Genomic DNA, 24,041 nt, shown 5'->3' with positions numbered 1-24,041 from the left:
AGTGTAAGCTTGTTGCTCGTCGAGGTGAGTGTCAGTAGAGAGCGCTGTCGACGGGCAGAGTTTGTTGTCGTATACGATGACCAGTCCTGGCCCGGTGGGTCTGCCACTAGGGTGTGCCATCCGGTATCTAGCTGATCATTGGTCATGTACCATTGATTCCCGGCATACCCTGCAGCTGTGTTCTCAAGGTTGGAAATGCTGGACAGCGGGACGATGACTGTGGCCCAGGTATTAGGCAGGAGGCACACCTGAGGGATGAATAAATGGGCGGTACCGGAGGCACACCTAGACGAGGGAGAGATTGTGGGCGCCTGACGTCTTTCCCTGAGAGGCCATTCTGCTGTGGGATGTGTTGTTAGGTCTGGTTTCTCGTGTGGCGTTGGGGAGAAGATGGGTAATGCTGCTGTGATTGATATCACACCCAGAACAAACAGGAATTTCCTCAGGATCAGGTCGGTCCGTCGCCTGGGATGCAAAGGCTTTCCTTGGAGGCTCATCTTGTTTTTTCGCTGGTGGCTTGGCACGCCACTTGGAGCAGCAGGGACGCTAGTTTCACTCCCTACTGACCGGCTCCTTCGGCTCTGGCACCTTCTTGCAGTGGGATGCGTGGATCCATGTTGCTCTCTCGGCTACTTTCACCGCGGTCTGAGTCACCAGCAGGATTTGGAATGGCCTTGCCACCTTTTCTGGTTCCACCTGGTCCTCCAGAAGTCCTTGATCACCACGTAGTCCCCTGGATGTAACGGATGGAGCTGTTGGTCTGCTGGAGACGGCAGTGCTGCTTTCACTTGTGTCCGGATTTCTGCAGATATAGGGTCAGAGAGATTAGTGTGAGTGGTGCATTTACAGATTGCAGTCTGTGAGGGGAGAAGGACAGCGTCCAAAAGAGCCGCCACCAGCCGATGATTCAAGATGGGAGCGCTGTCAGACTTGAGGAAGCCCCTGTGCTTCCACAATGCTCCAAAATCATTAACTACACCAAAGGCATACCTAGAATCAGTGAAGATGGTAACTGACTGGTTGGCTGCGAGGTGGCAAGCTCTGGTAAGGGCCACCAATTCAGCGGCTTGAGCTGAGTAGTTGGACGGTAATGATGCAGATTCAACAGTGCCGCGGGAGTCACAGACTGCGTAACCGGCTTTGCACCGGCCTGTGTCCGGATCCCGGGATGCTGACCCATCGACAAAGAGAACAAGATCAGGATTGATAAGAGGTTGATCCATGAGGTCAGGACGTGGGGAACAAGACACAGAGAGTTCTGTCACGCAATCAAGAGGGTTGCCCTCCTCCGGGATGGGGAGGAGGGTGGCTGGATTCAATACATTGCAGCATTTGAACATCAAACAGTTGACAGACACACACAGACACGCTGCCACGCCCTCTTCCTCTCCTCCGGGGGCAGTCTTGTAACCAGTGTCCATTCCAACCACAGTAGAAGCAGGCGTCTGAGTCTTCCTGCCCCTGGTACGGTGGTTGCTGTCGTGTCTGCGGTGGGCCTCGAGATGGGGCACGTGGAGGGCCTCCTCCGTCGTGTCGTCTGGCGCCGTCTGGTGGAGGATACTTGAGGAGAGCCAGTTGTTTCTGCTGCAGGGCTCTCTTTGTATGCTTGTCCTCTTCTTCCGTAGCGGTCCTTCTTTCCTGCTGTCGTTTGTACTGGTGATCAGCATGCTTTACCACCATGGAGAGTCGCGTATCAGCATCACTCCATCCGATGCATGAGTCCTTAACCAGCTGACTCAGTGGGTGTTGGAGGCCTTGAAGGAATTGTTGTTTCAGGAGGGTTTCATACGGGGTGACTTCTGGGCCTGGATAAGGGTCAGGCTTGGTCATGCCGCTGTGATCGTCGAACGCTATCATGAGACACTGGACGTAGTCTTGTGGTCCTTCATCCTTTGCCTGAACACACGCAGAAACCTTGGAGAGATCACATTGTGTTTTAAAGTCTTCGGTTACCTTGGTGATCAGGCGGGTGGTGAAGTCCCTATAGGCTATGTCATGAGGGTCATCGTCTGCTCCAGATGACGCCCAGTTGATTGTTGCAGGCTGCCAGTGCCCGCTGAAGATGCTTTTTACAGCTGCGAACTGTGTGGGTGAGCAGATCTTCATCATTATTCTGGCCATCTCAGAGGATGTCGGGACATAGTCTCGAAAGAAGTCAGTCAGAGCTTTTGCCATTGTCGCTCCTCCTTTCTCCGGACGAGGGAGGTGTTTTGCAGCTTCCACAATGTCTGCTTCTGTCCAGGGCCTGTACACATACATTGGGTTGCCCTGAGGGCCTCCCACTTGAACCATTGGCATGGTGAAGGCAGGTCCCAAGGGCCTGTGGTCCGGTTCTCTCGTCCCCCTGGTGGCTATAGGGAAGAATGATGTTCTTGGGCTCACCCCACAGGCCGCCCCTGTGGTTGTTGGGTGGAGTCCTTCTGGCGGGTGAAGGTCATCTGGGATGGGTAGAGGCAGAAGAGGCAAGCTCGGGGCCCATTGGGGTGTAGGAGGCCTGCCCCTACCTCCGACCCTGCTGACCCACTCAGTTCTACTGGCAGTTTATTATAATTATTATAATTAATGCATTTCATTGATCTCTGCCTATTCTCTCCTCTACCTGTCCTCCCCCCTTCTCCTCTCTCTCTACCCAGCCGGCCATCAGCAAGAGGGTCCCCCTTCACGAGCCTGGTCCTGCTCAAGGTTTTTCTTTGCCACTGTTGCTTGTTGGGGGTCAGGCCCTGGGATTCTGGAAAGCGCCTAGAGACAATTTTGATTGATTGATTGATTGATTGATATGGTGGAAATTACAGTACATTGGGGTAGAGTTTCAGTGTAGTACTCTATGTGACCCTGGAGCTTTACTGGATACCTTGACAGCGGACACAAAACAGCACTTTTTTTTTTACCACTAATAATACACATTTTCTAATAATAGGAATTAACAAGTAAGCCAAAGATACACATATGGTAGCATGTGTCAAGGATAGAAGTGAGTTTAAAGTATATGGTAATTTTAGAGGCCGTGCATTGATAAAATTGCAAGTAAAATCTAAAAGTCAGGAGTTAAAATGATATCTAATAGTGTCTAGTTTACACTAACTGGTGTTTCTAGAGTCAGAAATGTTTGATAACTTGTTAATTTTATGACACCAGTCTCTGTGTTGACTGATTTTATTCTCTAATGTGAGCAATGCAGTCATCAACACATATCAACTCTTTCCAATGTACAGATTTGGGTTATTTCCCTTCTGTCACATCTGTAAAATATGTTTATAGCACAACCTGGTAAACGACTGTAAAAATAACCGCACATACTGTATTTATTAAGTTATTATCCTCACTTGCTGCTTCTTTTGCACTTCTGGTTAGATGCTTAACTGCATTTTGTTGCTCTGTACCTGTACATGTGCAATAACAATAAAGTTGAATCTAATCTTATCTAATCTATTAAAAAAAAGCAGGAGAAGGAAGTCTTCTCTGCAGTATGCAGCCACACCTTGGGGAGCACGTTTGCATAGCGGAGCTGATCTCTGTCCAGAAGACAATGAATAACAGCTCCTGTCCTCGTGTCAGCTTTAGTTTCACGGGCAAATTCCTGCCTCCTGTTTACATCCTGGTGTTCTTCATCGGTCTGGCGGCTAATGGATGGGGACTAAGATCTCTGCTGAAGAACTGGAAGAAACTGGGCAACATCAGCATATTTGTGCTCAACCTGGGAATTTCAGACGTTCTCTACCTGCTCACGCTTCCATTTCTGATGGTCTACTACCTCATGAGTCGTCGATGGATTTTCGGACAGACATTCTGCAAGATAACAAGATTCTGCTTCAATCTTAATCTGTATGGCAGCATCGGGTTCCTGACGTGCATAAGTGTGTACCGGTACCTGGCTATTGTCCATCCGATGAGAGCGATGGGACGCATCACCTTCACCCACTCTGTGATTATCTCTGTCACCACTTGGCTGTTAGTTGGAATTCAGTGTCTTCCAGATATGTTCTACACCAAAACATTTAAGAGAAACACTGAGAAATGCTTTGATACCACCGATGACGAGTATGTAGAGAGTTACTTAAAGTACAGTCTTGGATGGACGTTCATGGGATTCTGCATCCCGCTCCTCATCACACTGGGCTGCTACGGACACGTGCTTGTTGTTCTCTGCCGGAAAAATACCACTGACAAGGTATTAAAACAGAGATGCATGAAGCTGCTGTTCCTCCTGGTTCTTCTTTTTTCTGTTTGTTACATCCCCTATCACATACTCAAGAACCTCAACCTTTGGTCAAGACTTCTGTTCATTTGGAAGGTGTGCCCAAAATGGTCTAACGGAGTGTACATCGCCCATCAGCTCAGTCGTGGCCTTGTTTGTTTGAACAGTGCTCTCAACCCTCTGGTTTACCTCCGTGGAGATGAAAACATCCTGGCTCCTCTCAGAAAATGTTTGCAGCCAGCTCAGGAACCTACCACACAGGCGACACCCCTTTTTCCTCGAGGTTCTCTTCCATCAGCCGTCTGATACAAGCTTATTTTTTATGTGCACCTGCTGCTTTATATCACTGTTGCTTTCATCCGTCATACTCAGATGAAATAATAAAACATTCTTAAGGAATCCGTTTCTTCTCTGATAGTACAGGGTGGGGGGGGAGGAGGTGCGGAAGTTCAATTTAAACGCAAGTGAAACAGAAATGCACGAGGTGTTAGGAGTGGTTGTATCAGGACCCGAAAGCAGGCAGGACACAGTGGCGTATCGTTCCGAGAAGCTTTATTAAAGTTTGTAGAACTCAAAAAGAGGCGCGGAGACCACGACTCGGTGCTTAATCAAAACAGGGAACGTAAACTTACGACACAAGCAGTCCATGAAGGATTAAGAAAAAACAATAATCGGATAACGGGTTCAAAAGTTATCCACGAAGGAAACAGTCTCACAAAAGTCCAGGAGGGTACAGCCGGGGTTTTCCGAAAACGACAAAACACGCCAACGCTGGCCAACCATGAGAACAGTCAATAAATAGGTGGCTTGATTACGATAGTCTGCAGGTGCGCCAGTCCCCGGCACCACCTGTGGCTGAGGCATGGCTCCACCACGCCCCCCGCAGGAGAAACCCTGCAAAAGAGTTCCCAGAAACTGGGAACCTGACGCGAGTAGTAGTACAAAGTGAGAGATTTAGTGAAAGCAAAATTCTATTCAGTCAGAAAGGAAAACCACAACCGGGGCACAAACAGTACCTGTCTGGAACACCCGCTCCAATGGATCCACTTCTAATAAAAGTCGCTGATTAAACATTATAAGATGTAGATCACAGGATCTTTGAATGGAAAAAAGTGTGTTTTATACATTCATAGATCGTGAGACAAAGTTGGACACCTTGACTTGGAGACAGAACACTGAGGAATTGCACCACAGTTGTAGTTTTTAAAGAAAGAATTTTATTTCACACTGGATGGACGCGCACATTGCTGACAAATGGCGAAAAGTCTTAAGCTCATCAGTGAAATGTTTAGCACATATTCAACAACCATTTAACTAATATTCTATCACCAACCCTTTTTCTCCAATAAGGCTTCAGTATTATTTGCACACCTCAACACTCCTGCAGTTGACCTGGTTTGGTCGGTTGTAACCCATAAAAATAAACAAGGCAACAACTCTAGCTTGCGTGAGGGGGAAGCAGAGCTTACAGTGAATGCATAATCAATTTCACATGAAGCTACCACTGGTAGAGCAACGACGCTCCACTTTTATTCAACCAAAATGAAGTGGGAAGATTCAAGCTGGCTAAATCCTACAGCTAGCTTTGCAGCCTTCAAAAGAAATGGATTAAAGTTACAACCTAAAATTAGAAGGTTGAACAAGGTTCATACACCTGTTTTCTCATGAACTGATCTATTCTTTCTTAGATTTTGTCGCTCTAATGAGAGCTCTGATGACACATCGGCAGGAGACCCAAACTAATGACATGAGTATCAAGCCACAGGCTGCGAAGACGGCCATCACGTCCAGACAGTGATAGGCGTACCACGGTAACTTGTAGGACTCTGTACGCAGGTGTGAGGCGCCCTTGTGCCTCATGACAAACTCCATCCAGGAGAGGGCGCTGTCTATGGGTTTCATTGGTTTGTCATGGTGAAGCTGTGACAGCTTCTGTATTTTCTCTTTGTATGCCTTCGTAGGATCGAGAATATTCTTCAGAGTATTGGTCAGAGACTCAACATCCAACGTTGTGACATCGACCATCTCAGCAGCCCCCCGTGCCTTCATACGTACAAAATTATCAATCTGGTCAAAGATGAGAGGAAGGCCCAGGATCGGGACCCCATGGTAGATGGCCTCATAAATACCGTTAGTGCCCCCACGCGACATAAAAAGTTTGGTTTTCGGGTGACCTAAGATATCATTTTGAGGCAGCCATTTAACCAGCATGGTGTTGTTTCCCAGGCTGGTGGGTCTTTCTCCAATGTGTCTCCACACCACCTTCTGAGGAAGGTTGGCAAACGCTGATGCAATGATCTCTGATAACTCAGGGCCAAGATCGCCCAGCAGAGTCCCCAGTGACATGACGACCACCCCGTGCTCACCAGAACTCTGCATAAAATCCTCTAAATCTGCTGGAAGAGGCTTAGAAGGTTTGCCTTGAAACCCTCCGATGTAGACCACATTGGGCATGGTAGGACGAGGAAACTCGAATATAAAATCAGTTCTTATTAACCAGAGATCAGCTCCCTGCATGAGAGACATGACGTTGACATCGGCACCAAAATATTTGTCACACACTGCTTGGTAAGGGGGATTTACAACAAAGTAGTGCATGTAGACCAACATGATATGAGAGATGACATTCTCTGAAAAAAGTCCATTTTATCAGAGTTATAAGAAAATAATTGGGGAACGTAGGAGAGTGGAGAAGGTGTGATGGCGAAGTGTGCCTCGCCGCTGAAAGCCCAGCGAGCATTGAGCACCGTTGGAAGCTGGAGATAGTGCGCTAACAACACTCCCCCTAGAAATGCAGGATCCAACAGCATGAAATCGTATTCAGTTTTCTTTAGCTTCATAATTAGCATCTCATTCTCAAAGATGTCGATGACCATCTTGGCCACGTTTTGCTGGCTTTCCTCTAAAATAGTGAAAAGGTTTTGATAAAATTCAAAAAAAGCCCAGAGTGAACCTTCTCTCCGCCGGATCTCTATTGACCTCTTTAAGAAAGAGGTCATGAAGTCTTGACCCTTGATGTGATGTGAGTGGTCCTGGGCGATGGTAATGGAGGTGTAGTAGGGCGAGACTTCAGAAATGTACCAGCTGGTGGACGAACGTATGACCGTTATTTCATGGCCCCGAGAGTGAAGCAGCTCCAAGAGGATTTTCATGTTCAGCCAGTGGCTCCCATCTACAGGGTAAACAAGCACTTTTCCTCCATCACAGGTGGAGGACAGAGCTGCTGAGAAGAACACCAGGAAGGTCAGGACTGGATATGAAGCCATCACTGCCAAGAAGAGGCAAAGGCTATTACAAACATTATCATTATTAGCAGTAGTAGTAGTAGTAGTAGTAGTAGACACCGTGTATCCAACGACTACAAAACAGTATACAATGAATCTGTTGCGAACTGGCTGACCGGTTAGTCCGGACGCTGACCAGGACACGTTACTATTACTTGCTAAGCCAGCAAAAATTGAATACCATTATGTTATTGTGTTTTAAGCATTTCTGATATCATTTCTGATATCAGAAATGCTTAAAACACAATTGTGTTTAGTACATTTGCTTTATCAAAAACACATGAACTGCTATAACATTCACATTCTCTCTGTCTCTCATGCACAAGCTCAAACCCACACACACACCCAGTAGGTATTCTGTGTGCAACCCAGTAACAGAAACAGCAGCCTGTCACAGACGGGTTGATCAGGACCTGAACGCAGGCCAGGGAGCAGGGGCGGCCCACCAGAAGACACGAAGCTGGGGTGGCGCTCCAGGAGACACGAAGCTGGGGCGGCCCTCCAGGAGACACGAAGCTGGAGCAGCACCCCAGGAAACACAGAACACCAGCACACAACGAGGAGGACAAACAGACACGCTGACAAGACGAACAGAACACCCTCACAAGACAAACAGACACCCTGGCACTGACAGGCAGGCGCACCTTGCTTAAATAGGCAGCATGATGTAAATTGCCTACAGGTGGGTGTGCCAGCAGTGCCAGCTGCCACCGATTGTGCCCCACACCCCCCCTGCAGGACAACGACCGACACAACCCAGAAACCCTGACAGCAGCCATTAATCAACTTAACACAACAAAAATACTCATCTACACTTACATTGAAACAACTCAAATCGTCACTAAACGCTTCTTTCACAGTCAGTTATTTTTCAGCAACAGCTAGAGTGTGGAAATAATAGTTACCTGTGAACCACGAGGACCAGGACACTGTCAATAAGGCTTGTTCAGCCACCAGTGATCTAATACTGAGCTGTGCCTGCGTTTATGGGGCCGAGATTATAATGTTCCTTGTTCCCTCACTGGAACGCAGAAGCACCATCTACAGACGAGGCCGCCAAAATAAGATTCCACATCCACAATTGTGATGATGAAATACACGTGGCGTGCACATTTGCTACGTAAACCTTTCTGGACCCTTTACAGCCCTGATTTAAGAGGTATCTGGACATCTCGAACTAAACCAGCAAACAATGGTCATTCTAGAGTCTGAGAAAGGTCACCTGCCTGGCCTGTGTAGTGTCTGTTGGGGTTAGTCAGTGTCTTTCAGGTCAGTCAATGTGGGTCAAGTTCTATGTTAGCCGCAGTTTTGGCTGACGTGTTTTTAGACGGGTCACTTGTGTGAAGTGGGAAAGATGGTCTACTCAGCCTCCTCCCCTTGTCTCTAGGTGGAGGTTTTCCACAGAAATAAGCTCAAATGGGACACTGGTTGGGAATGAACCCACTGGTGTTTTTTCTGAGATAGTGGGTCCTTTCTGTTTAATACCTGATCACTGGATCACATAGTCTTCTATTTGACCCTTGTCTCACCAGGTGGATTACTTTATCAACTCTGACATGACCCATGTTGTGATGTAGGTATTTGGCACAGTTGGCCTCAGTTTACTGGGAAGGACCTGCTGGTTGTCTTTTTCTTTATCATGCAGATTCTGTCCTCTCCTCCTCGATGTCATGACCTTACAGACGGAAGCATCCTCTTCCTGGGCAACTCTGAAGTCATCTGGGGTGAAGGTGGGAACGGTCACAGGTGGATCATTGTCACCCCGAGAGGTGCAGCCATCCATGGCACGTCCTTTCCCCCTCCAGCTTTCTTCCTCTGGCTAAGTTACTAATGATCTTCTTAGAGCTTTAGATCATGGACTGGTTTCTCTGCTGGTTCTGTTGGACCTCAGTGCAGCTGATAGATCAGATAGATACCAGTTTGCTCATGTCCATGGCATTCCCTCTTCATACAGTAGGGTTAGCCATGGAGTTCCACAAGATTCTTCACCTGGACCAATCCTTTTCACCTTGTACATGCTCCCCTTAGGAAACATTATTCAGCAGCATGGAATAAGTTTTCATTGTTATGCTGATGACACTCAGCTATATTTATCCATTAAACCAGAGGAGACAGAGTCGTTAGTGAAGCTAGTGAAGTCTTGGATGTCTTCAAATTTCCTTGTCCTTAATTCCGGCAAAATTGAGGTCAAGGCTCTGCTGCTCCTCCTCACCAAGTAGATCAGTGATGTTATTTCTTGTGTAGTTTTCCTGCCCCTACCTCCGACCCTGCTGACCCACTCAGTTCTACTGGCAGTTTATTATAATTATTATAATTAATGTATTTCATTGATCTCTGCCTATTCTCTCCTCTACCTGTCCTCCCCCCTTCTCCTCTCTCTCTACCCAGCTGGCCATCAGCAGGAGGGTCCCCCTACACGAGCCTGGTCCTGCTCAAGGTTTTTCTTTGCCACTGTTGCTTGTTGGGGGTCAGGCCCTGGGATTCTAGAAAGCGCCTAGAGACAATTTTGATTGATTGATTGATTGATTGATTGATTGATTGATATGGTGGAAATTACAGTACAATGAGGTAGTACTCTATGTGACCCTGGAGCTTTACTGGATACCTTGACAGCGGACACATGACAGCACTTTTTTTTTTTACCACTAATAATACACATTTTTTAATTATAGGAATTAACAAGTAAGCCAAAGATACACATATGGTAGCATGTGTCAAGGATAGAAGTGAGTTTAATGTATATGGTAATTTTAGAGGCCGTGCACTGATAAAAACCTTCAATTGCAAGTAAAATCTAAAAGTCAGGAGTTAAAATGATATCTAATAGTGTCTAGTTTACACTAACTGGTGTTTCTAGAGTCAGAAATGTTTGATAACTTGTTAATTTTATGACACCAGTCTCTGTGTTGACTGATTTTATTCTCTAATGTGAGCAATGCAACTATTTGTTTACACAGTTTTGCTTGTGATGATTTTTTACTTCTTCGTTTACTGTTGTAGATAATTCTGCGCAGATGTCTCCTCTCTATACTGTAGTTGTATGTGTGGTACTATTTCAGACCTGAGTTGGTTTCATGGTTTCTTTATAAAACCACCTCTCCTATCCATCATGGCGGACCTAAGATCTCCTTTGGTTTTGGTCCTAACATCCATATTTGTTTGAGACGATGTTTGATGGTGATGTTATTTGTGTGTGTTTGGAGACGTGAGCCTACTTGAGGGCTGCTAAGAGTTTGAGTTGTTTTGATGGTGTTATTGTTGTGTCAGGACGTTTCAAAGTAAATACATATTAAAAATGTGTTTTTTTGAAGCTTTACAATCGTGGTTTTCTGTCTGTTTTCCTTCATCTGCCTAATCTTCGTGCTGATTTTTGCCAGATCTTCATGCTTGTTTTGTATTTGAGTCTCAAATTCAGATCAGATTCTTCAGTTTTCCTGGAATCCTGATGTGTTTCCTCTCAATACTGATTTTTATGAAGGATTATGCTGCTACGGTGTCACAGACAGAAAAATGCAACCAGCTCAGTATCAGTGAACAAATGAGACAACCTTAACGATTTTAAAAATACCGTAGTATAAACTAATAAGTGACAAAATAAGGTTCTGAGCACAGGGGCTGCGAACAGAAACAATTTGAAACTCAAATCTATTTCTTCATCTATTCAAAGCAGTTTTAAATTAAATGCATGTAGATTTTAAATAGTAGTCCAAGACTTTGTATGTTGGTTGAGGTTCATTCAATCTCATTGTTTCTCAGAATGCTAAACATCACACTTGTACTTTGACTCGATGTTTCTGTTAGTCATCAACACATATCAACTCTTTCCGATGTACAGTTTTGGGTTATTTCCCTTCTGACACATAAAAGCATTAAAACAGGAAGTCTTCTCTGCAGCATGCAGCCACACCTCGGGGAGCACGTTTCAGAGCAGAGCTGATCTCTGTCCAGAAGACAATGAATAACAGCTTCTGTCCTGTCAGCTTTAGTTTCTCGGGCAAATTCCTGCCTCCTGTTTACATCCTGGTGTTCTTCATCGGTCTGGTGGCTAATGGATGGGGACTAAGATCTCTGCTGAAGAACTGGAAGAAACTGGGCAACATCAGCATATTTGTGCTCAACCTGGGAATTTCAGACGTTCTCTACCTGCTCACGGTTCCATTTCTGGTGGTCTACTACCTCATGAGGAGTCGATGGATTTTCGGACAGACATTCTGCAAGATAACAAGATTCTGCTTCAATCTTAATCTGTATGGCAGCATCGGGTTCCTGACGTGCATAAGTGTGTACCGGTACCTGGCTATTGTCCATCCGATGAGAGCGATGGGACGCATCACTTTCACCCACTCTGTGATTATCTCTGTCACCACTTGGCTGTTAGTTGGAATTCAGTGTCTTCCAGATATGTTCTACACCACAAAACATTAAGAGAAACACTGAGAAATGCTTTGATACCACCGATGACGAGTATGTAGAGAGTTACCTAAAGTACAGTCTTGGATGGACGTTCATGGGATTCTGCATCCCGCTCCTCATCACACTGGGCTGCTACGGACACGTGCTTGTTGTTCTCTGCCGGAAAAATACCACTGACAAGGTATTAAGACAGAGATGCATGAAGCTGTTGTTCCTCCTGGTTCTTCTTTTTTCTGTTTGTTACATCCCCTATCACATACTCAAGAACCTCAGCCTTTGGTCAAGACTTCTGTTCATTTGGAAGGTGTGCCCAAAATGGTCTAACGGAGTGTACATCGCCCGTCAGCTCAGTCGTGGCCTTGTTTGTTGTTGAACAGTGCTCTCAACCCTCTGGTTTACCTCCGTGGAGATGAAAACATCCTGGCTCCTCTCAGAAAATGTTTGCAGCCAGCTCAGGAACCTGCCACACAGGCGACAACCCTTTTTACTCGAGGTTCTCCTCCATCAGCCATCTGATACAAGCTTATTTTTTATGTGCACCTGCTGCTTTATATCACTGGTGCTTTCATCCGTCATACTCAGATGAAATAATAAAACATTCTTAAGGAATCCGTTTCTTCTCTGATAGTACAGGGTGGTGGGGAGGAGGTGCGGAACTTCAATTTAAACGCAAGTGAAACAGAAATGCACGAGGAGTAGTACAAAGTGAGAGATTTAGTGAAAGCGAAATTCTATTCAGCCGTGAAAGGAAAACCACAACCGGGGCACAAGCAGCACCTGTCTGGAACAAGCTGCGTGCAACACCCGCTCCAACGGATCCACTTCTAATGAAAGTTGCTGATTAAACATTATAAGATGTAGATCACAGGATCTTTGAATGGAAAAAAGTGTGTTTTATACATTCATAGATAGTGAGACAAAGTTGGACACCTTGACTTGGAGACAGAACACTGAGGAATTGCACCACAGTTGTAGTTTTTAAAGAAAGAATTTTATTTCACACTGGATGGACGCGCACGTTGCTGACAAATGGCGAAAAGTCTTAAGCTCATCAGCGAAATATTTAGCACATATTCAACAACCATTTAACTAATATTCTATCACCAACCCTTTTTCTCCAATAAGGCTTCAGTATTATTTGCACACCTCAACACTCCTGCAGTTGACCTGGTTTGGTCGGTTGTAACCCATAAAAAGAAACAAGGCAACAACTCTAGCTTGCGTGAGGGGGAAGCAGAGCTTACAGTGAATGCATAATCAATTTCACATGAAGTTACCACTGGTAGAGCAACGACGCTCCACTTTTATTCAACCAAAATGAAGTGGGAAGATTCAAGCTGGCTAAATCCTACAGCTAGCTTTGCAGCCTTCAAAAGAAATGGATTAAAGTTACAACCTAAAATTAGAAGGTTGAACAAGGTTCATACACCTGTTTTCTCATGAACTGATCTATTCTTTCTTAGATTTTGCTGGTGATTTTGTCGCTCTAATGAGAGCTCTGATGACACATCGGCAGGAGACCCAAACTAATGACATGAGTATCAAGCCACAGGCTGCGAAGACGGCCATCACGTCCAGACAGTGATAGGCGTACCACGGTAACTTGTAGGACTCTGTACGCAGGTGTGAGGCGCCCTTGTGCCTCATGACAAACTCCATCCAGAAGAGGGCGCTGTCTATGGGTTTCATTGGTTTGTCATGGTGAAGCTGTGACAGCTTCTGTATTTTCTCTTTGTATGCCTTCGTAGGATCGAGAATATTCTTCAGAGTATTGGTCAGAGACTCAACATCCAACGTTGTGACATCGACCATCTCAGCAGCCCCCCGCACCTTCATACGTACAAAATTATCAATCTGGTCAAAGATGAGAGGAAGGCCCAGGATCGGGACCCCATGGTAGATGGCCTCATAAATACCGTTAGTGCCCCCATGCGACATAAAAAGTTTGGTTTTCGGGTGACCTAAGATATCATTTTGAGGCAGCCACTTAACAAGCATGGTGTTGTTTCCCAGACTGGTGGGTCTTTCTCCGATGTGTCTCCACACCACCTTCTGAGGAAGGTTGGCAAATGCTGATGCAATGATCTCTGATAACTCAGGGCCAAGATCGCCCAGCAGAGTCCCCAGTGACATGACGACCACCCCGTGCTCACAAGAACTCTGCATAAAATCCTCTAAATCTGCTGGAAGAGGCTTAGAAGGTTTGCCCTGAAACCCTCCGATGTAGACCACATTGGGCATGGTAGGACGAGGAAACTCGAATATAAAATCAACTCGCATTAACCAGAGATCAGCTCCCTGCATGAGAGACATGACGTTGACATCGGGACCAAAATATTTGTCACACACTGCTTGGTAAGGGGGATTTGACACAAAGTAGTGCATGTAGACCAACATGATATGAGAGATGACATTTTTCATTCTCTGAAAAAAGTCCATTTTATCAGAGTTATAAGAAAATAATTGGGGAACGTAGGAGAGTGGAGAAGGTGCGATGACGAAATGTCCATCTCCATTGAAAACCCAGCGAGCATTGAAAACCAGCGGTAGTTGGAGATAGTGTGCTAACAACACTCCACCTGGAAATGCAGGATCTGTCAATAAAAGGTTGTACTCATTGTTTTTCAGAATCGTAATTAGCGTCTCATTCTCAAAGATGTCGATGACCATCTTGGCCACGTCATGCTGATTCTCTCCAACCATCTGGAAAAGGTTTTGATTGATTGATTGATTGATGATTGATTGATTGATTGATTGATTGATTGATTTGGTGGAAATTACAGTACAATGAGGTAGTACTCTATGTGACCCTGGAGCTTTACTGGATACCTTGACAGCGGACACATGACAGCACTTTTTTTTTTTACCACTAATAATACACATTTTTTAATAATAGGAATTAACAAGTAAGCCAAAGATACACATATGGTAGCATGTGTCAAGGATAGAAGTGAGTTTAATGTATATGGTAATTTTAGAGGCCGTGCACTGATAAAAACCTTCAATTGCAAGTAAAATCTAAAAGTCAGGAGTTAAAATGATATCTAATAGTGTCTAGTTTACACTAACTGGTGTTTCTAGAGTCAGAAATGTTTGATAACTTGTTAATTTTATGACACCAGTCTCTGTGTTGACTGATTTTATTCTCTAATGTGAGCAATGCAACTATTTGTTTGCACAGTTTTGCTTGTGATGATTTTTTACTTCTTCGTTTACTGTTGTAGATAATTCTGCGCAGATGTCTCCTCTCTATACTGTAGTTGTATGTGTGGTACTATTTCAGACCTGAGTTGGTTTCATGGTTTCTTTATAAAACCACCTCTCCTATCCATCATGGCGGACCTAAGATCTCCTTTGGTTTTGGTCCTAACATCCATATTTGTTTGAGACGATGTTTGATGGTGATGTTATTTGTGTGTGTTTGGAGACGTGAGCCTACTTGAGGGCTGCTAAGAGTTTGAGTTGTTTTGATGGTCTTATTGTTGTGTCAGGACGTTTCAAAGTAAATACATATTAAAAATGTGTTTTTTTGAAGCTTTACAATCGTGGTTTTCTGTCTGTTTTCCTTCATCTGCCTAATCTTCGTGCTGATTTTTGCCAGATCTTCATGCTTGTTTTGTATTTGAGTCTCAAATTCAGATCAGATTCCTCAGTTTTCCTGGAATCCTGATGTGTTTCCTCTCAATACTGATTTTTATGAAGGATTATGCTGCTACGGTGTCACAGACAGAAAAATGCAACCAGCTCAGTATCAGTGAACAAATGAGACAACCTTAACGATTTTAAAAATAGTATAAACTAATAAGTGACAAAATAAGGTTCTGAGCACAGGGGCTGCGAACAGAAACAATTTGAAACTCAAATCTATTTCTTCATCTATTCAAGCAGTTTTAAATTAAATGCATGTAGATTTTAAATAGTAGTCCAAGACTTTGTATGTTGGTTGAGGTTCATTCAATCTCATTGTTTCTCAGAATGCTAAACATAACACTTGTACTTTGACTCGATGTTTCTGTTAGTCATCAACACATATCAACTCTTTCCGATGTACAGTTTTGGGTTATTTCCCTTCTGACACATAAAAGCATTAAAACAGGAAGTCTTCTCTGCAGCATGCAGCCACACCTCGGGGAGCACGTTTCAGAGCAGAGCTGATCTCTGTCCAGAAGACAATGAATAACAGCTTCTGTCCTCCTGTCAGCTTTAGTTTCTCGGGCAAATTCCTGCCTCCTGTTTACATCCTGGTGTTCTTCATCGGTCTGGCGGCTAATGGATGGGGACTAAGATCTCTGCTGAAGAACTGGAAGAAACTGGGCAACATCAGCATATTTGTGCTCAACCTGGGAATTTCAGACGTTCTCTACCTGCTCACGGTTCCATTTCTGGTGGTCTACTACCTCATGAGGAGTCGATGGATTTTCGGACAGACATTCTGCAAGATAACAAGATTCTGCTTCAATCTTAATCTGTATGGCAGCATCGGGTTCCTGACGTGCATAAGTGTGTACCGGTACCTGGCTATTGTCCATCCGATGAGAGCGATGGGACGCATCACCTTCACCCACTCTGTGATTATCTCTGTCACCACTTGGCTGTTAGTTGGAATTCAGTGTCTTCCAGATATGTTCTACACCAAAACATTTAAGAGAAACACTGAGAAATGCTTTGATACCACCGATGACGAGTATGTAGAGAGTTACCTAAAGTACAGTCTTGGATGGACGTTCATGGGATTCTGCATCCCGCTCCTCATCACACTGGGCTGCTACGGACACGTGCTTGTTGTTCTCTGCCGGAAAAATACCACTGACAAGGTATTAAAACAGAGATGTATGAAGCTGTTGTTCCTCCTGGTTCTTCTTTTTTCTGTTTGTTACATCCCCTATCACATACTCAAGAACCTCAGCCTTTGGTCAAGACTTCTGTTCATTTGGAAGGTGTGCCCAAAATGGTCTAACGGAGTGTACATCGCCCGTCAGCTCAGTCGTGGCCTTGTTTGTTTGAACAGTGCTCTCAACCCTCTGGTTTACCTCCGTGGAGATGAAAACATCCTGGCTCCTCTCAGAAAATGTTTGCAGCCAGCTCAGGAACCTGCCACACAGGCGACAACCCTTTTTACTCGAGGTTCTCCTCCATCAGCCATCTGATACAAGCTTATTTTTTATGTGCATCTGCTGCTTTATATCACTGGTGCTTTCATCCGTCATACTCAGATGAAATAATAAAACATTCTTAAGGAATCCGTTTCTTCTCTGATAGTACAGGGTGGTGGGGAGGAGGTGCGGAACTTCAATTTAAACGCAAGTGAAACAGAAATGCACGAGGAGTAGTACAAAGTGAGAGATTTAGTGAAAGCGAAATTCTATTCAGCCGTGAAAGGAAAACCACAACCGGGGCACAAGCAGCACCTGTCTGGAACAAGCTGCGTGCAACACCCGCTCCAACGGATCCACTTCTAATGAAAGTTGCTGATTAAACATTATAAGATGTAGATCACAGGATCTTTGAATGGAAAAAAGTGTGTTTTATACATTCATAGATAGTGAGACAAAGTTGGACACCTTGACTTGGAGACAGAACACTGAGGAATTGCACCACAGTTGTAGTTTTTAAAGAAAGAATTTTATTTCACACTGGATGGACGCGCACGTTGCTGACAAATGGCGAAAAGTCTTAAGCTCATCAGCGAAATATTTAGCACATATTCAACAACCATTTAACTAATATTCTATCACCAACCCTTTTTCTCCAATAAGGCTTCAGTATTATTTGCACACCTCAACACTCCTGCAGTTGACCTGGTTTGGTCGGTTGTAACCCATAAAAAGAAACAAGGCAACAACTCTAGCTTGCGTGAGGGGGAAGCAGAGCTTACAGTGAATGCATAATCAATTTCACATGAAGTTACCACTGGTAGAGCAACGACGCTCCACTTTTATTCAACCAAAATGAAGTGGGAAGATTCAAGCTGGCTAAATCCTACAGCTAGCTTTGCAGCCTTCAAAAGAAATGGATTAAAGTTACAACCTAAAATTAGAAGGTTGAACAAGGTTCATACACCTGTTTTCTCATGAACTGATCTATTCTTTCTTAGATTTTGCTGGTGATTTTGTCGCTCTAATGAGAGCTCTGATGACACATCGGCAGGAGACCCAAACTAATGACATGAGTATCAAGCCACAGGCTGCGAAGACGGCCATCACGTCCAGACAGTGATAGGCGTACCACGGTAACTTGTAGGACTCTGTACGCAGGTGTGAGGCGCCCTTGTGCCTCATGACAAACTCCATCCAGAAGAGGGCGCTGTCTATGGGTTTCATTGGTTTGTCATGGTGAAGCTGTGACAGCTTCTGTATTTTCTCTTTGTATGCCTTCGTAGGATCGAGAATATTCTTCAGAGTATTGGTCAGAGACTCAACATCCAACGTTGTGACATCGACCATCTCAGCAGCCCCCCGCGCCTTCATACGTACAAAATTATCAATCTGGTCAAAGATGAGAGGAAGGCCCAGGATCGGGACCCCATGGTAGATGGCCTCATAAATACCGTTAGTGCCCCCATGCGACATAAAAAGTTTGGTTTTCGGGTGACCTAAGATATCATTTTGAGGCAGCCATTTAACAAGCATGGTGTTGTTTCCCAGACTGGTGGGTCTTTCTCCGATGTGTCTCCACACCACCTTCTGAGGAAGGTTGGCAAATGCTGATGCAATGATCTCTGATAACTCAGGGCCAAGATCGCCCAGCAGAGTCCCCAGTGACATGACGACCACCCCGTGCTCACCAGAACTCTGCATAAAATCCTTTAAATCTGCTGGAAGAGGCTTAGAAGGTTTGCCCTGAAACCCTCCGATGTAGACCACATTGGGCATGGTAGGACGAGGAAACTCGAATATAAAATCAACTCGCATTAACCAGAGATCAGCTCCCTGCATGAGAGACATGACGTTGACATCGGGACCAAAATATTTGTCACACACTGCTTGGTAAGGGGGATTTGACACAAAGTAGTGCATGTAGACCAACATGATATGAGAGATGACATTTTTCATTCTCTGAAAAAAGTCCATTTTATCAGAGTTATAAGAAAATAATTGGGGAACGTAGGAGAGTGGAGAAGGTGCGATGACGAAATGTCCATCTCCATTGAAAACCCAGCGAGCATTGAAAACCAGCGGTAGTTGGAGATAGTGTGCTAACAACACTCCACCTGGAAATGCAGGATCTGTCAATAAAAGGTTGTACTCATTGTTTTTCAGAATCGTAATTAGCGTCTCATTCTCAAAGATGTCGATGACCATCTTGGCCACGTCATGCTGATTCTCTCCAACCATCTGGAAAAGGTTTTGATAAAATTCAAAAAAAGCCCAGAGTGAACCTTCTCTCCGCCGAATCTCTATTGACCTCTTTAAGAAAGAGGCCATGAAGTCTTGACTCTCGATGTGATGTGAGTGGTCCTGGGTGATGGTGATGGAGGTGTAGTAGGGTGAGACTTCAGAAATGTACCAGCTGGTGGACGAACGTATGACCGTTATTTCATGGCCCCGAGAGTGAAGCAGCTCCAAGAGGATTTTCATGTTCAGCCAGTGGCTCCCATCTAGAGGGTAAACAAGCACTTTTCCTCCATCACAGGTGGAGGACAGAGCTGCTGAGAAGAACACCAGGAAGGTCAGGACTGGATATGAAGCCATCACTGCCAAAAAGAGGCAAAGGCTATTACAAACATACGGACCAGTTATTCTATTATTGTTATTGTTATTATTATTATTATTGTTATTATTATTATTATTAATAGTAGTAGTAGTTGTAGTAGTAGTAGTAGTAGTATTCATAAACACCGTGTATCCAATGACTACAGAACGTATACAACGAATCTGTTGCGAACTGGCTGACCAGTTAGTCCGGACGCTGACCAGGACACGTTACTATGGCTGAAGTTTAGTCTGAACACTGACCAGGACACGTTACTATGGCTGAGGTTTAGTCTGAACACTGACCAGGACACGTTACTATTACTTGCTAAGCCAGCAAAAATTGAATACCGTTATGTTATTGTGTTTTAAGCACAATAACACAATTGTGTTTAGTACATTTGCTTTATCAAAAACATATGAACTGCTATAACATTCACATTCTCTCTGTCTCTCATGCACAAGCATTCTCAAACCCACACACACCCAGTAGGTATTCTGTGTGCAACGCAGTAACAGAAACAGCAGCCATTAATCAACTTAACACAACAAAAATACTCATCTACACTTACATTGAAACAACTCAAATCGTCACTAAACGCTTCTTTCACAGTCAGTTATTTTTCAGCAACAGCTAGAGTGTGGAAATAATAGTTACCTGTGAACCACGAGGACCAGGACACTGTCAATAAGGCTTGTTCAGCCACCAGTGATCTAATACTGAGCTGTGCCTGCGTTTATGGGGCCAAGATTATAATGTTCCTTGTTCCCTCACTGGAACGCAGAAGCACCATCTACAGACGAGGCCGCCAAAATAAGATTCCACATCCACAATTGTGATGATGAAATACACGTGGCGTGCACATTTGCTACGTAAACCTTTCTGGACCCTTTACAGCCCTGATTTAAGAGGTATCTGGACATCTAGAACTAAACCAGCAAACAATGGTCATTCTAGAGTCTGAGAAAGGTCACCTGCCTGGCCTGTGTAGTGTCTGTTGGGGTTAGTCAGTGTCTTTCAGGTCAGTCAACGTGGGTCAAGTTCTATGTTAGCCGCAGTTTTGGCTGATGTGTTTTTAGACGGGTCACTTGTGTGAAGTGGGAAAGATGGTCTACCAAGCCTCCTCCCCTTGTCTCTAGGTGGAGGTTTTCCACAGAAATAAGCTCAAATGGGACACCGGTTAGGAATGAACCCACTGGTGGTTTTTCTGGGATAGTGGGTCCTTTCTGTTAAATACCTGATCACTGGATCACATAGTCTTCTATTTGACCCTCGTCTCACCAGGTGGATTGCTTTATCAATTCTGACATGACCCATGTTGTGATGTAGGTATTTGGCACAGTTGGCCTCAGTTTACTGGGAAGGACCTGCTGGTTGTCTTCTGCTCAGATACCAGTCTCCTTGTTTTGGCTGCTATTTGTCTTTTTCTTTATCATGCAGATTCTGTCCTCTCCTCCTCGATGTCATGACCTTACAGACGGAAGCATCCTCTTCCTGGGCAACTCTAAAGTCATCTGGGGTGAAGGTGGGAACGGTCACAGGTGGATCATTGTCACCCCGAGAGGTGCAGCCATCCATGGCACGTCCTTTCCCCCTCCAGCTTTCTTCCTCTGGCTAAGTTACTAATGATCTTCTTAGAGCTTCAGATCATGGACTGGTTTCTCTGCTGGTTCTGTTGACCTCAGTGCAGCTGATAGATCAGATAGTTACCAGTTTGCTCATGTCCACGGCATTCCCTCTTCATACAGTAGGGTTAGACATGGAGTTCCACAAGATTCTTCACCTGGACCAATCCTTTTCACCTTGTAAATGCTCCACTTAGAAAACATTATTCAGCAGCATGGAATAAATTTTCATTGTTATGCTGATGACACTCAGCTATATTTATCCATTAAACCAGAGGAGACAGAGACGTTAGTGAAGCTTTAGAACTGCCGCTGCCTCATAGTCTTTGTGAAGGAGTGTTCACCTTCCGTCATCCAGCGCTCTGTCCGTTTCCATGGCAGCCGAGAACCACGGTGAACGACGACTTCTCGTGCCCCGTTGTGCATATCGCAACCGTGCTGCTCCCTTTTTTTCTCCACTGTGTGGGTCATAGGGATGTCAAAAGTCAGAGGGATCTCATCCATGTTGGTGACGTGGCTGGTCGCGGTTATCTTGTCGTGGCAGATGGCCGCCCTCTCCTGGTAATCCGCGGGCAGCCGCTGCGCAACAGTTGTCCTTGCGCGTATGGAGAGATGCCGCCTCCTCATAAAGCAAAAACACTAAGATTGCCACATATTCGATGGCCTGCAGTTTAAAGTAAGCTTCATATGCGTCTCGCTTGATCGGCGCCATTTTAGGGGTTCCTTACGCATAGGTGTGCCGCTAATCGATGGGCGGATCGTTTACCGTAGTGCACCTACCAAAGGCGCACAGCAGATTTTGGAACTCAGTCCACACACAAGGCGCTCCATATTATAAGGCGCACCGTCGATTTTTGAGAAAATCTATAGTCGTGAAAATACGGTAAAGCATTGGTGGAACACAAAACTCGAGACATTGGGAATGATGTCAATAAAGGAATAAAGACAAATGAAGCAAGAGCAACTGAACTGAAGCCAGACTACTATGAAGTGCATGAGAGGAAGAATTGAATGATGCATCTGTGAGACTGCGAGAACAATCAGGGAAGTGAGCGCTAAGATGCGAGAACCTGAAATAAGCTTCAGACCCGGACATCTGCTTCCTGTCTACATATCCTGGAGAAGATCAACCACACTGTTTTTCACAGAGTCATTTGTAAATCAAACGTAAATAAAGTGCACCAATGGCTTCAGCGACACAACATAACGTCTGTGCCTTCGGTAGGTCTCATTACTGAGCTCTTCAGATAAATTAGCAAGGCAAAGTAAAAAATGAGGAAGAGCTTCGCAAGGTTTACAAAATGCACAATACAAAATAACAGACACAAACAAGAACTACACAGTGAAATGAAGTCATATCTACACTCACGGCATGGTATTTTATATATTCTGACCAGTTCCGTGATCTGAAACTGCCTTAAAGGCTTTTAAAAAATGTAGAATTGAATCCCTCCATTTGAGCCCCCCCCCCCCCCCCCCCCTTCCTCACCTCCATCTCCCCCACCTTGTCATGTTTCCCTGCTCAAAATGTCCAACAGGGAGCACGTTGACATAATTTACTGCTTTAGCTCATGTAAGCTAATGGTAATCAACACACATGTGTCGTAGGAGCTTGTCTAAGGGTCATAATTCCTGCCAGGCATCATTTATCTCTCTATCATTTATTTATCCATCCTGTGAGGTGATATCCCAGCTCATGAGCAAATCAAAGGAAACAAACGATTGTCATTTAAATACAGGCCTGGCCTACTCAATAGATGTCACCCTTTGGATTGTCATTAAACATAAATCCCAATAGTCTACCTTATGCAAACATTATGGAAAATAATGAACTTTATCCTAATATCAACCAGAGTAACTTATTATGTGCATAAACGGTTTCTCCTGTGTGCAGCAGAAACCAGTTTGTATTATTGTAATGATGATTTACCAGCAGCACCAACTCGTGTGAATAACATTAACATCGTCTTTACTTTTAATTCAAAGGTTGTTTTTCTTTTCCAAAGGTGCGTTCAGAGTCCTAATGCAAACACATAAATGCAATGCACGGCATGACTTGCAGTTCACACAGAATATTGATAAAATATTATGTTTAACAAGGGTAAGACAACAAATCATATACTACGACGAAATGAGGACCTGTTAAATGATGTTATTTGTCTGTGAATGGTAGATTAGCTTCATATCTTTAACGTATGCCACAGTCACAACTACGAGGATGAAGAGAAGGAAGAAAAAACAATAAATGAGGAAATGGAAGTAAACAAGAAAAAGAACACACATCATAGTGGTTTTTAATCAGACAAAGGTGATAGGACACACAGAGGAAATGCATGAATCAGAGCCTTTCTACAGCAGGTTAGCTGCAGCAGTTAAATGATGCCAAGTGGAAAGTAAACAGCAGCTGGTTCTGCTCGAGAGGAAAACTGCTCAACGGGATTTTATTACATTATAAACATCTAAAAACTGAGCACAAACTAAAACGTCTTCTTACCTCAGACTCTGTGATTTCACCCTCTGGCCAGAACCCCCTGAATGTCCAGAGTTGTCAAACATCAGCTAAAACAGAAGTCAATGTATAACCGTGTCCCTGAGTGAGCTGAGGCACCCTGCTGAGAGCTCGTAATCAGGTTTCTTTCCCTCCACTCAGATTTGTTCCTGTCGTCAGGCTCGTCATCACATTACCAAAGGAATGTTTGACCTACAATAACAAGCCTAATGCACCACCTTCACTGCTGACTTCTTTACATCCACATTTTACCTAATTTGTATGTTTTTAAAAAGTAAATCACGTCCTGCTGTGAACAAGTGTGTGTATCGTTCTTCCTAATC

The 24,041-nt window shown here is 44.5% G+C and overlaps 4 protein-coding genes and 2 pseudogenes across 6 annotated transcripts; 3 read left to right on the top strand and 3 right to left on the bottom strand.

The window, feature by feature from the left end:
- Positions 1-2,714: 2,714 nt before the first annotated feature.
- On the top strand, positions 2,715-4,594 carry LOC130530336 (P2Y purinoceptor 1-like). The gene has a single exon (XM_057041401.1). The coding sequence runs from the start codon at positions 3,467-3,469 to the stop codon at positions 4,499-4,501; it is 1,035 nt and encodes a 344-aa protein (XP_056897381.1). The 5' UTR covers positions 2,715-3,466; the 3' UTR covers positions 4,502-4,594.
- A 795-nt stretch (positions 4,595-5,389) lies between these two features.
- Positions 5,390-8,116, bottom strand: LOC130530334 (UDP-glucuronosyltransferase 2B13-like; annotated as a pseudogene).
- Positions 8,117-10,101: 1,985 nt separating this feature from the next.
- LOC130530433 (P2Y purinoceptor 1-like) lies at positions 10,102-12,501 on the top strand (annotated as a pseudogene).
- Positions 12,502-12,861: 360 nt separating this feature from the next.
- Positions 12,862-14,610, bottom strand: LOC130529667 (UDP-glucuronosyltransferase 2B20-like; the record flags this gene model as incomplete). The annotated part of the gene is made up of 1 exon (XM_057040118.1): positions 12,862-14,610. A coding segment is annotated over one exon (1,269 nt), but the record flags the coding sequence as incomplete, so codon positions are not given.
- Positions 14,611-14,721: 111 nt separating this feature from the next.
- Positions 14,722-17,132, top strand: LOC130530281 (P2Y purinoceptor 1-like). Its single transcript, XM_057041312.1, has one exon. It carries the CDS (start codon positions 16,065-16,067, stop codon positions 17,037-17,039), a length of 975 nt encoding a protein of 324 aa, XP_056897292.1. The 5' UTR covers positions 14,722-16,064; the 3' UTR covers positions 17,040-17,132.
- Positions 17,133-17,492: 360 nt separating this feature from the next.
- Positions 17,493-24,041, bottom strand: LOC130530280 (UDP-glucuronosyltransferase 2B31-like). Of its 3 annotated transcripts, none has more exons than XM_057041310.1 (2): positions 23,704-24,041; positions 17,493-19,585 (listed from the first exon to the last, which is right to left on the bottom strand). In XM_057041310.1, the coding sequence occupies exon 2, from the start codon at positions 19,581-19,583 to the stop codon at positions 17,973-17,975; it is 1,611 nt and encodes a 536-aa protein (XP_056897290.1). In that variant the 5' UTR covers positions 19,584-19,585; positions 23,704-24,041; the 3' UTR covers positions 17,493-17,972. The 3 variants fall into 3 exon arrangements, with proteins under 3 accessions (XP_056897290.1, XP_056897289.1, XP_056897288.1); XM_057041309.1 differs by lacking the exon at positions 23,704-24,041 and adding an exon at positions 23,140-23,188; XM_057041308.1 differs by lacking the exon at positions 23,704-24,041 and adding an exon at positions 20,070-20,130.

The sequence above is a fragment of the Takifugu flavidus genome, chromosome 8, assembly GCF_003711565.1.
Source record: "Takifugu flavidus isolate HTHZ2018 chromosome 8, ASM371156v2, whole genome shotgun sequence".
Taxonomy (NCBI): Eukaryota; Metazoa; Chordata; class Actinopteri; order Tetraodontiformes; family Tetraodontidae; genus Takifugu; species Takifugu flavidus.
Note: the sequence above shows the minus strand (reverse complement) of the source record. Positions and strands in the feature narration are given on the sequence as shown.

Excerpts from the sequence above, each read along its gene's own strand:
- LOC130530280 (XM_057041308.1), bottom strand. The coding sequence starts at position 20,115 with ATGGCTGCTGTTTCTGTTACTGCGTTGCACACAGAATACCTACTGG. Across the intron at positions 19,586-20,069 it reads GCACACAGAATACCTACTGG|TGATGGCTTCATATCCAGTC; the intron begins GTGTGTGTGGGT and ends TCTTTTTGGCAG.
- LOC130530281 (XM_057041312.1), top strand. The coding sequence starts at position 16,065 with ATGAATAACAGCTTCTGTCCTCCTGTCAGCTTTAGTTTCTCGGGCAAA.
- LOC130530336 (XM_057041401.1), top strand. The coding sequence starts at position 3,467 with ATGCAGCCACACCTTGGGGAGCACGTTTGCATAGCGGAGCTGATCTCT.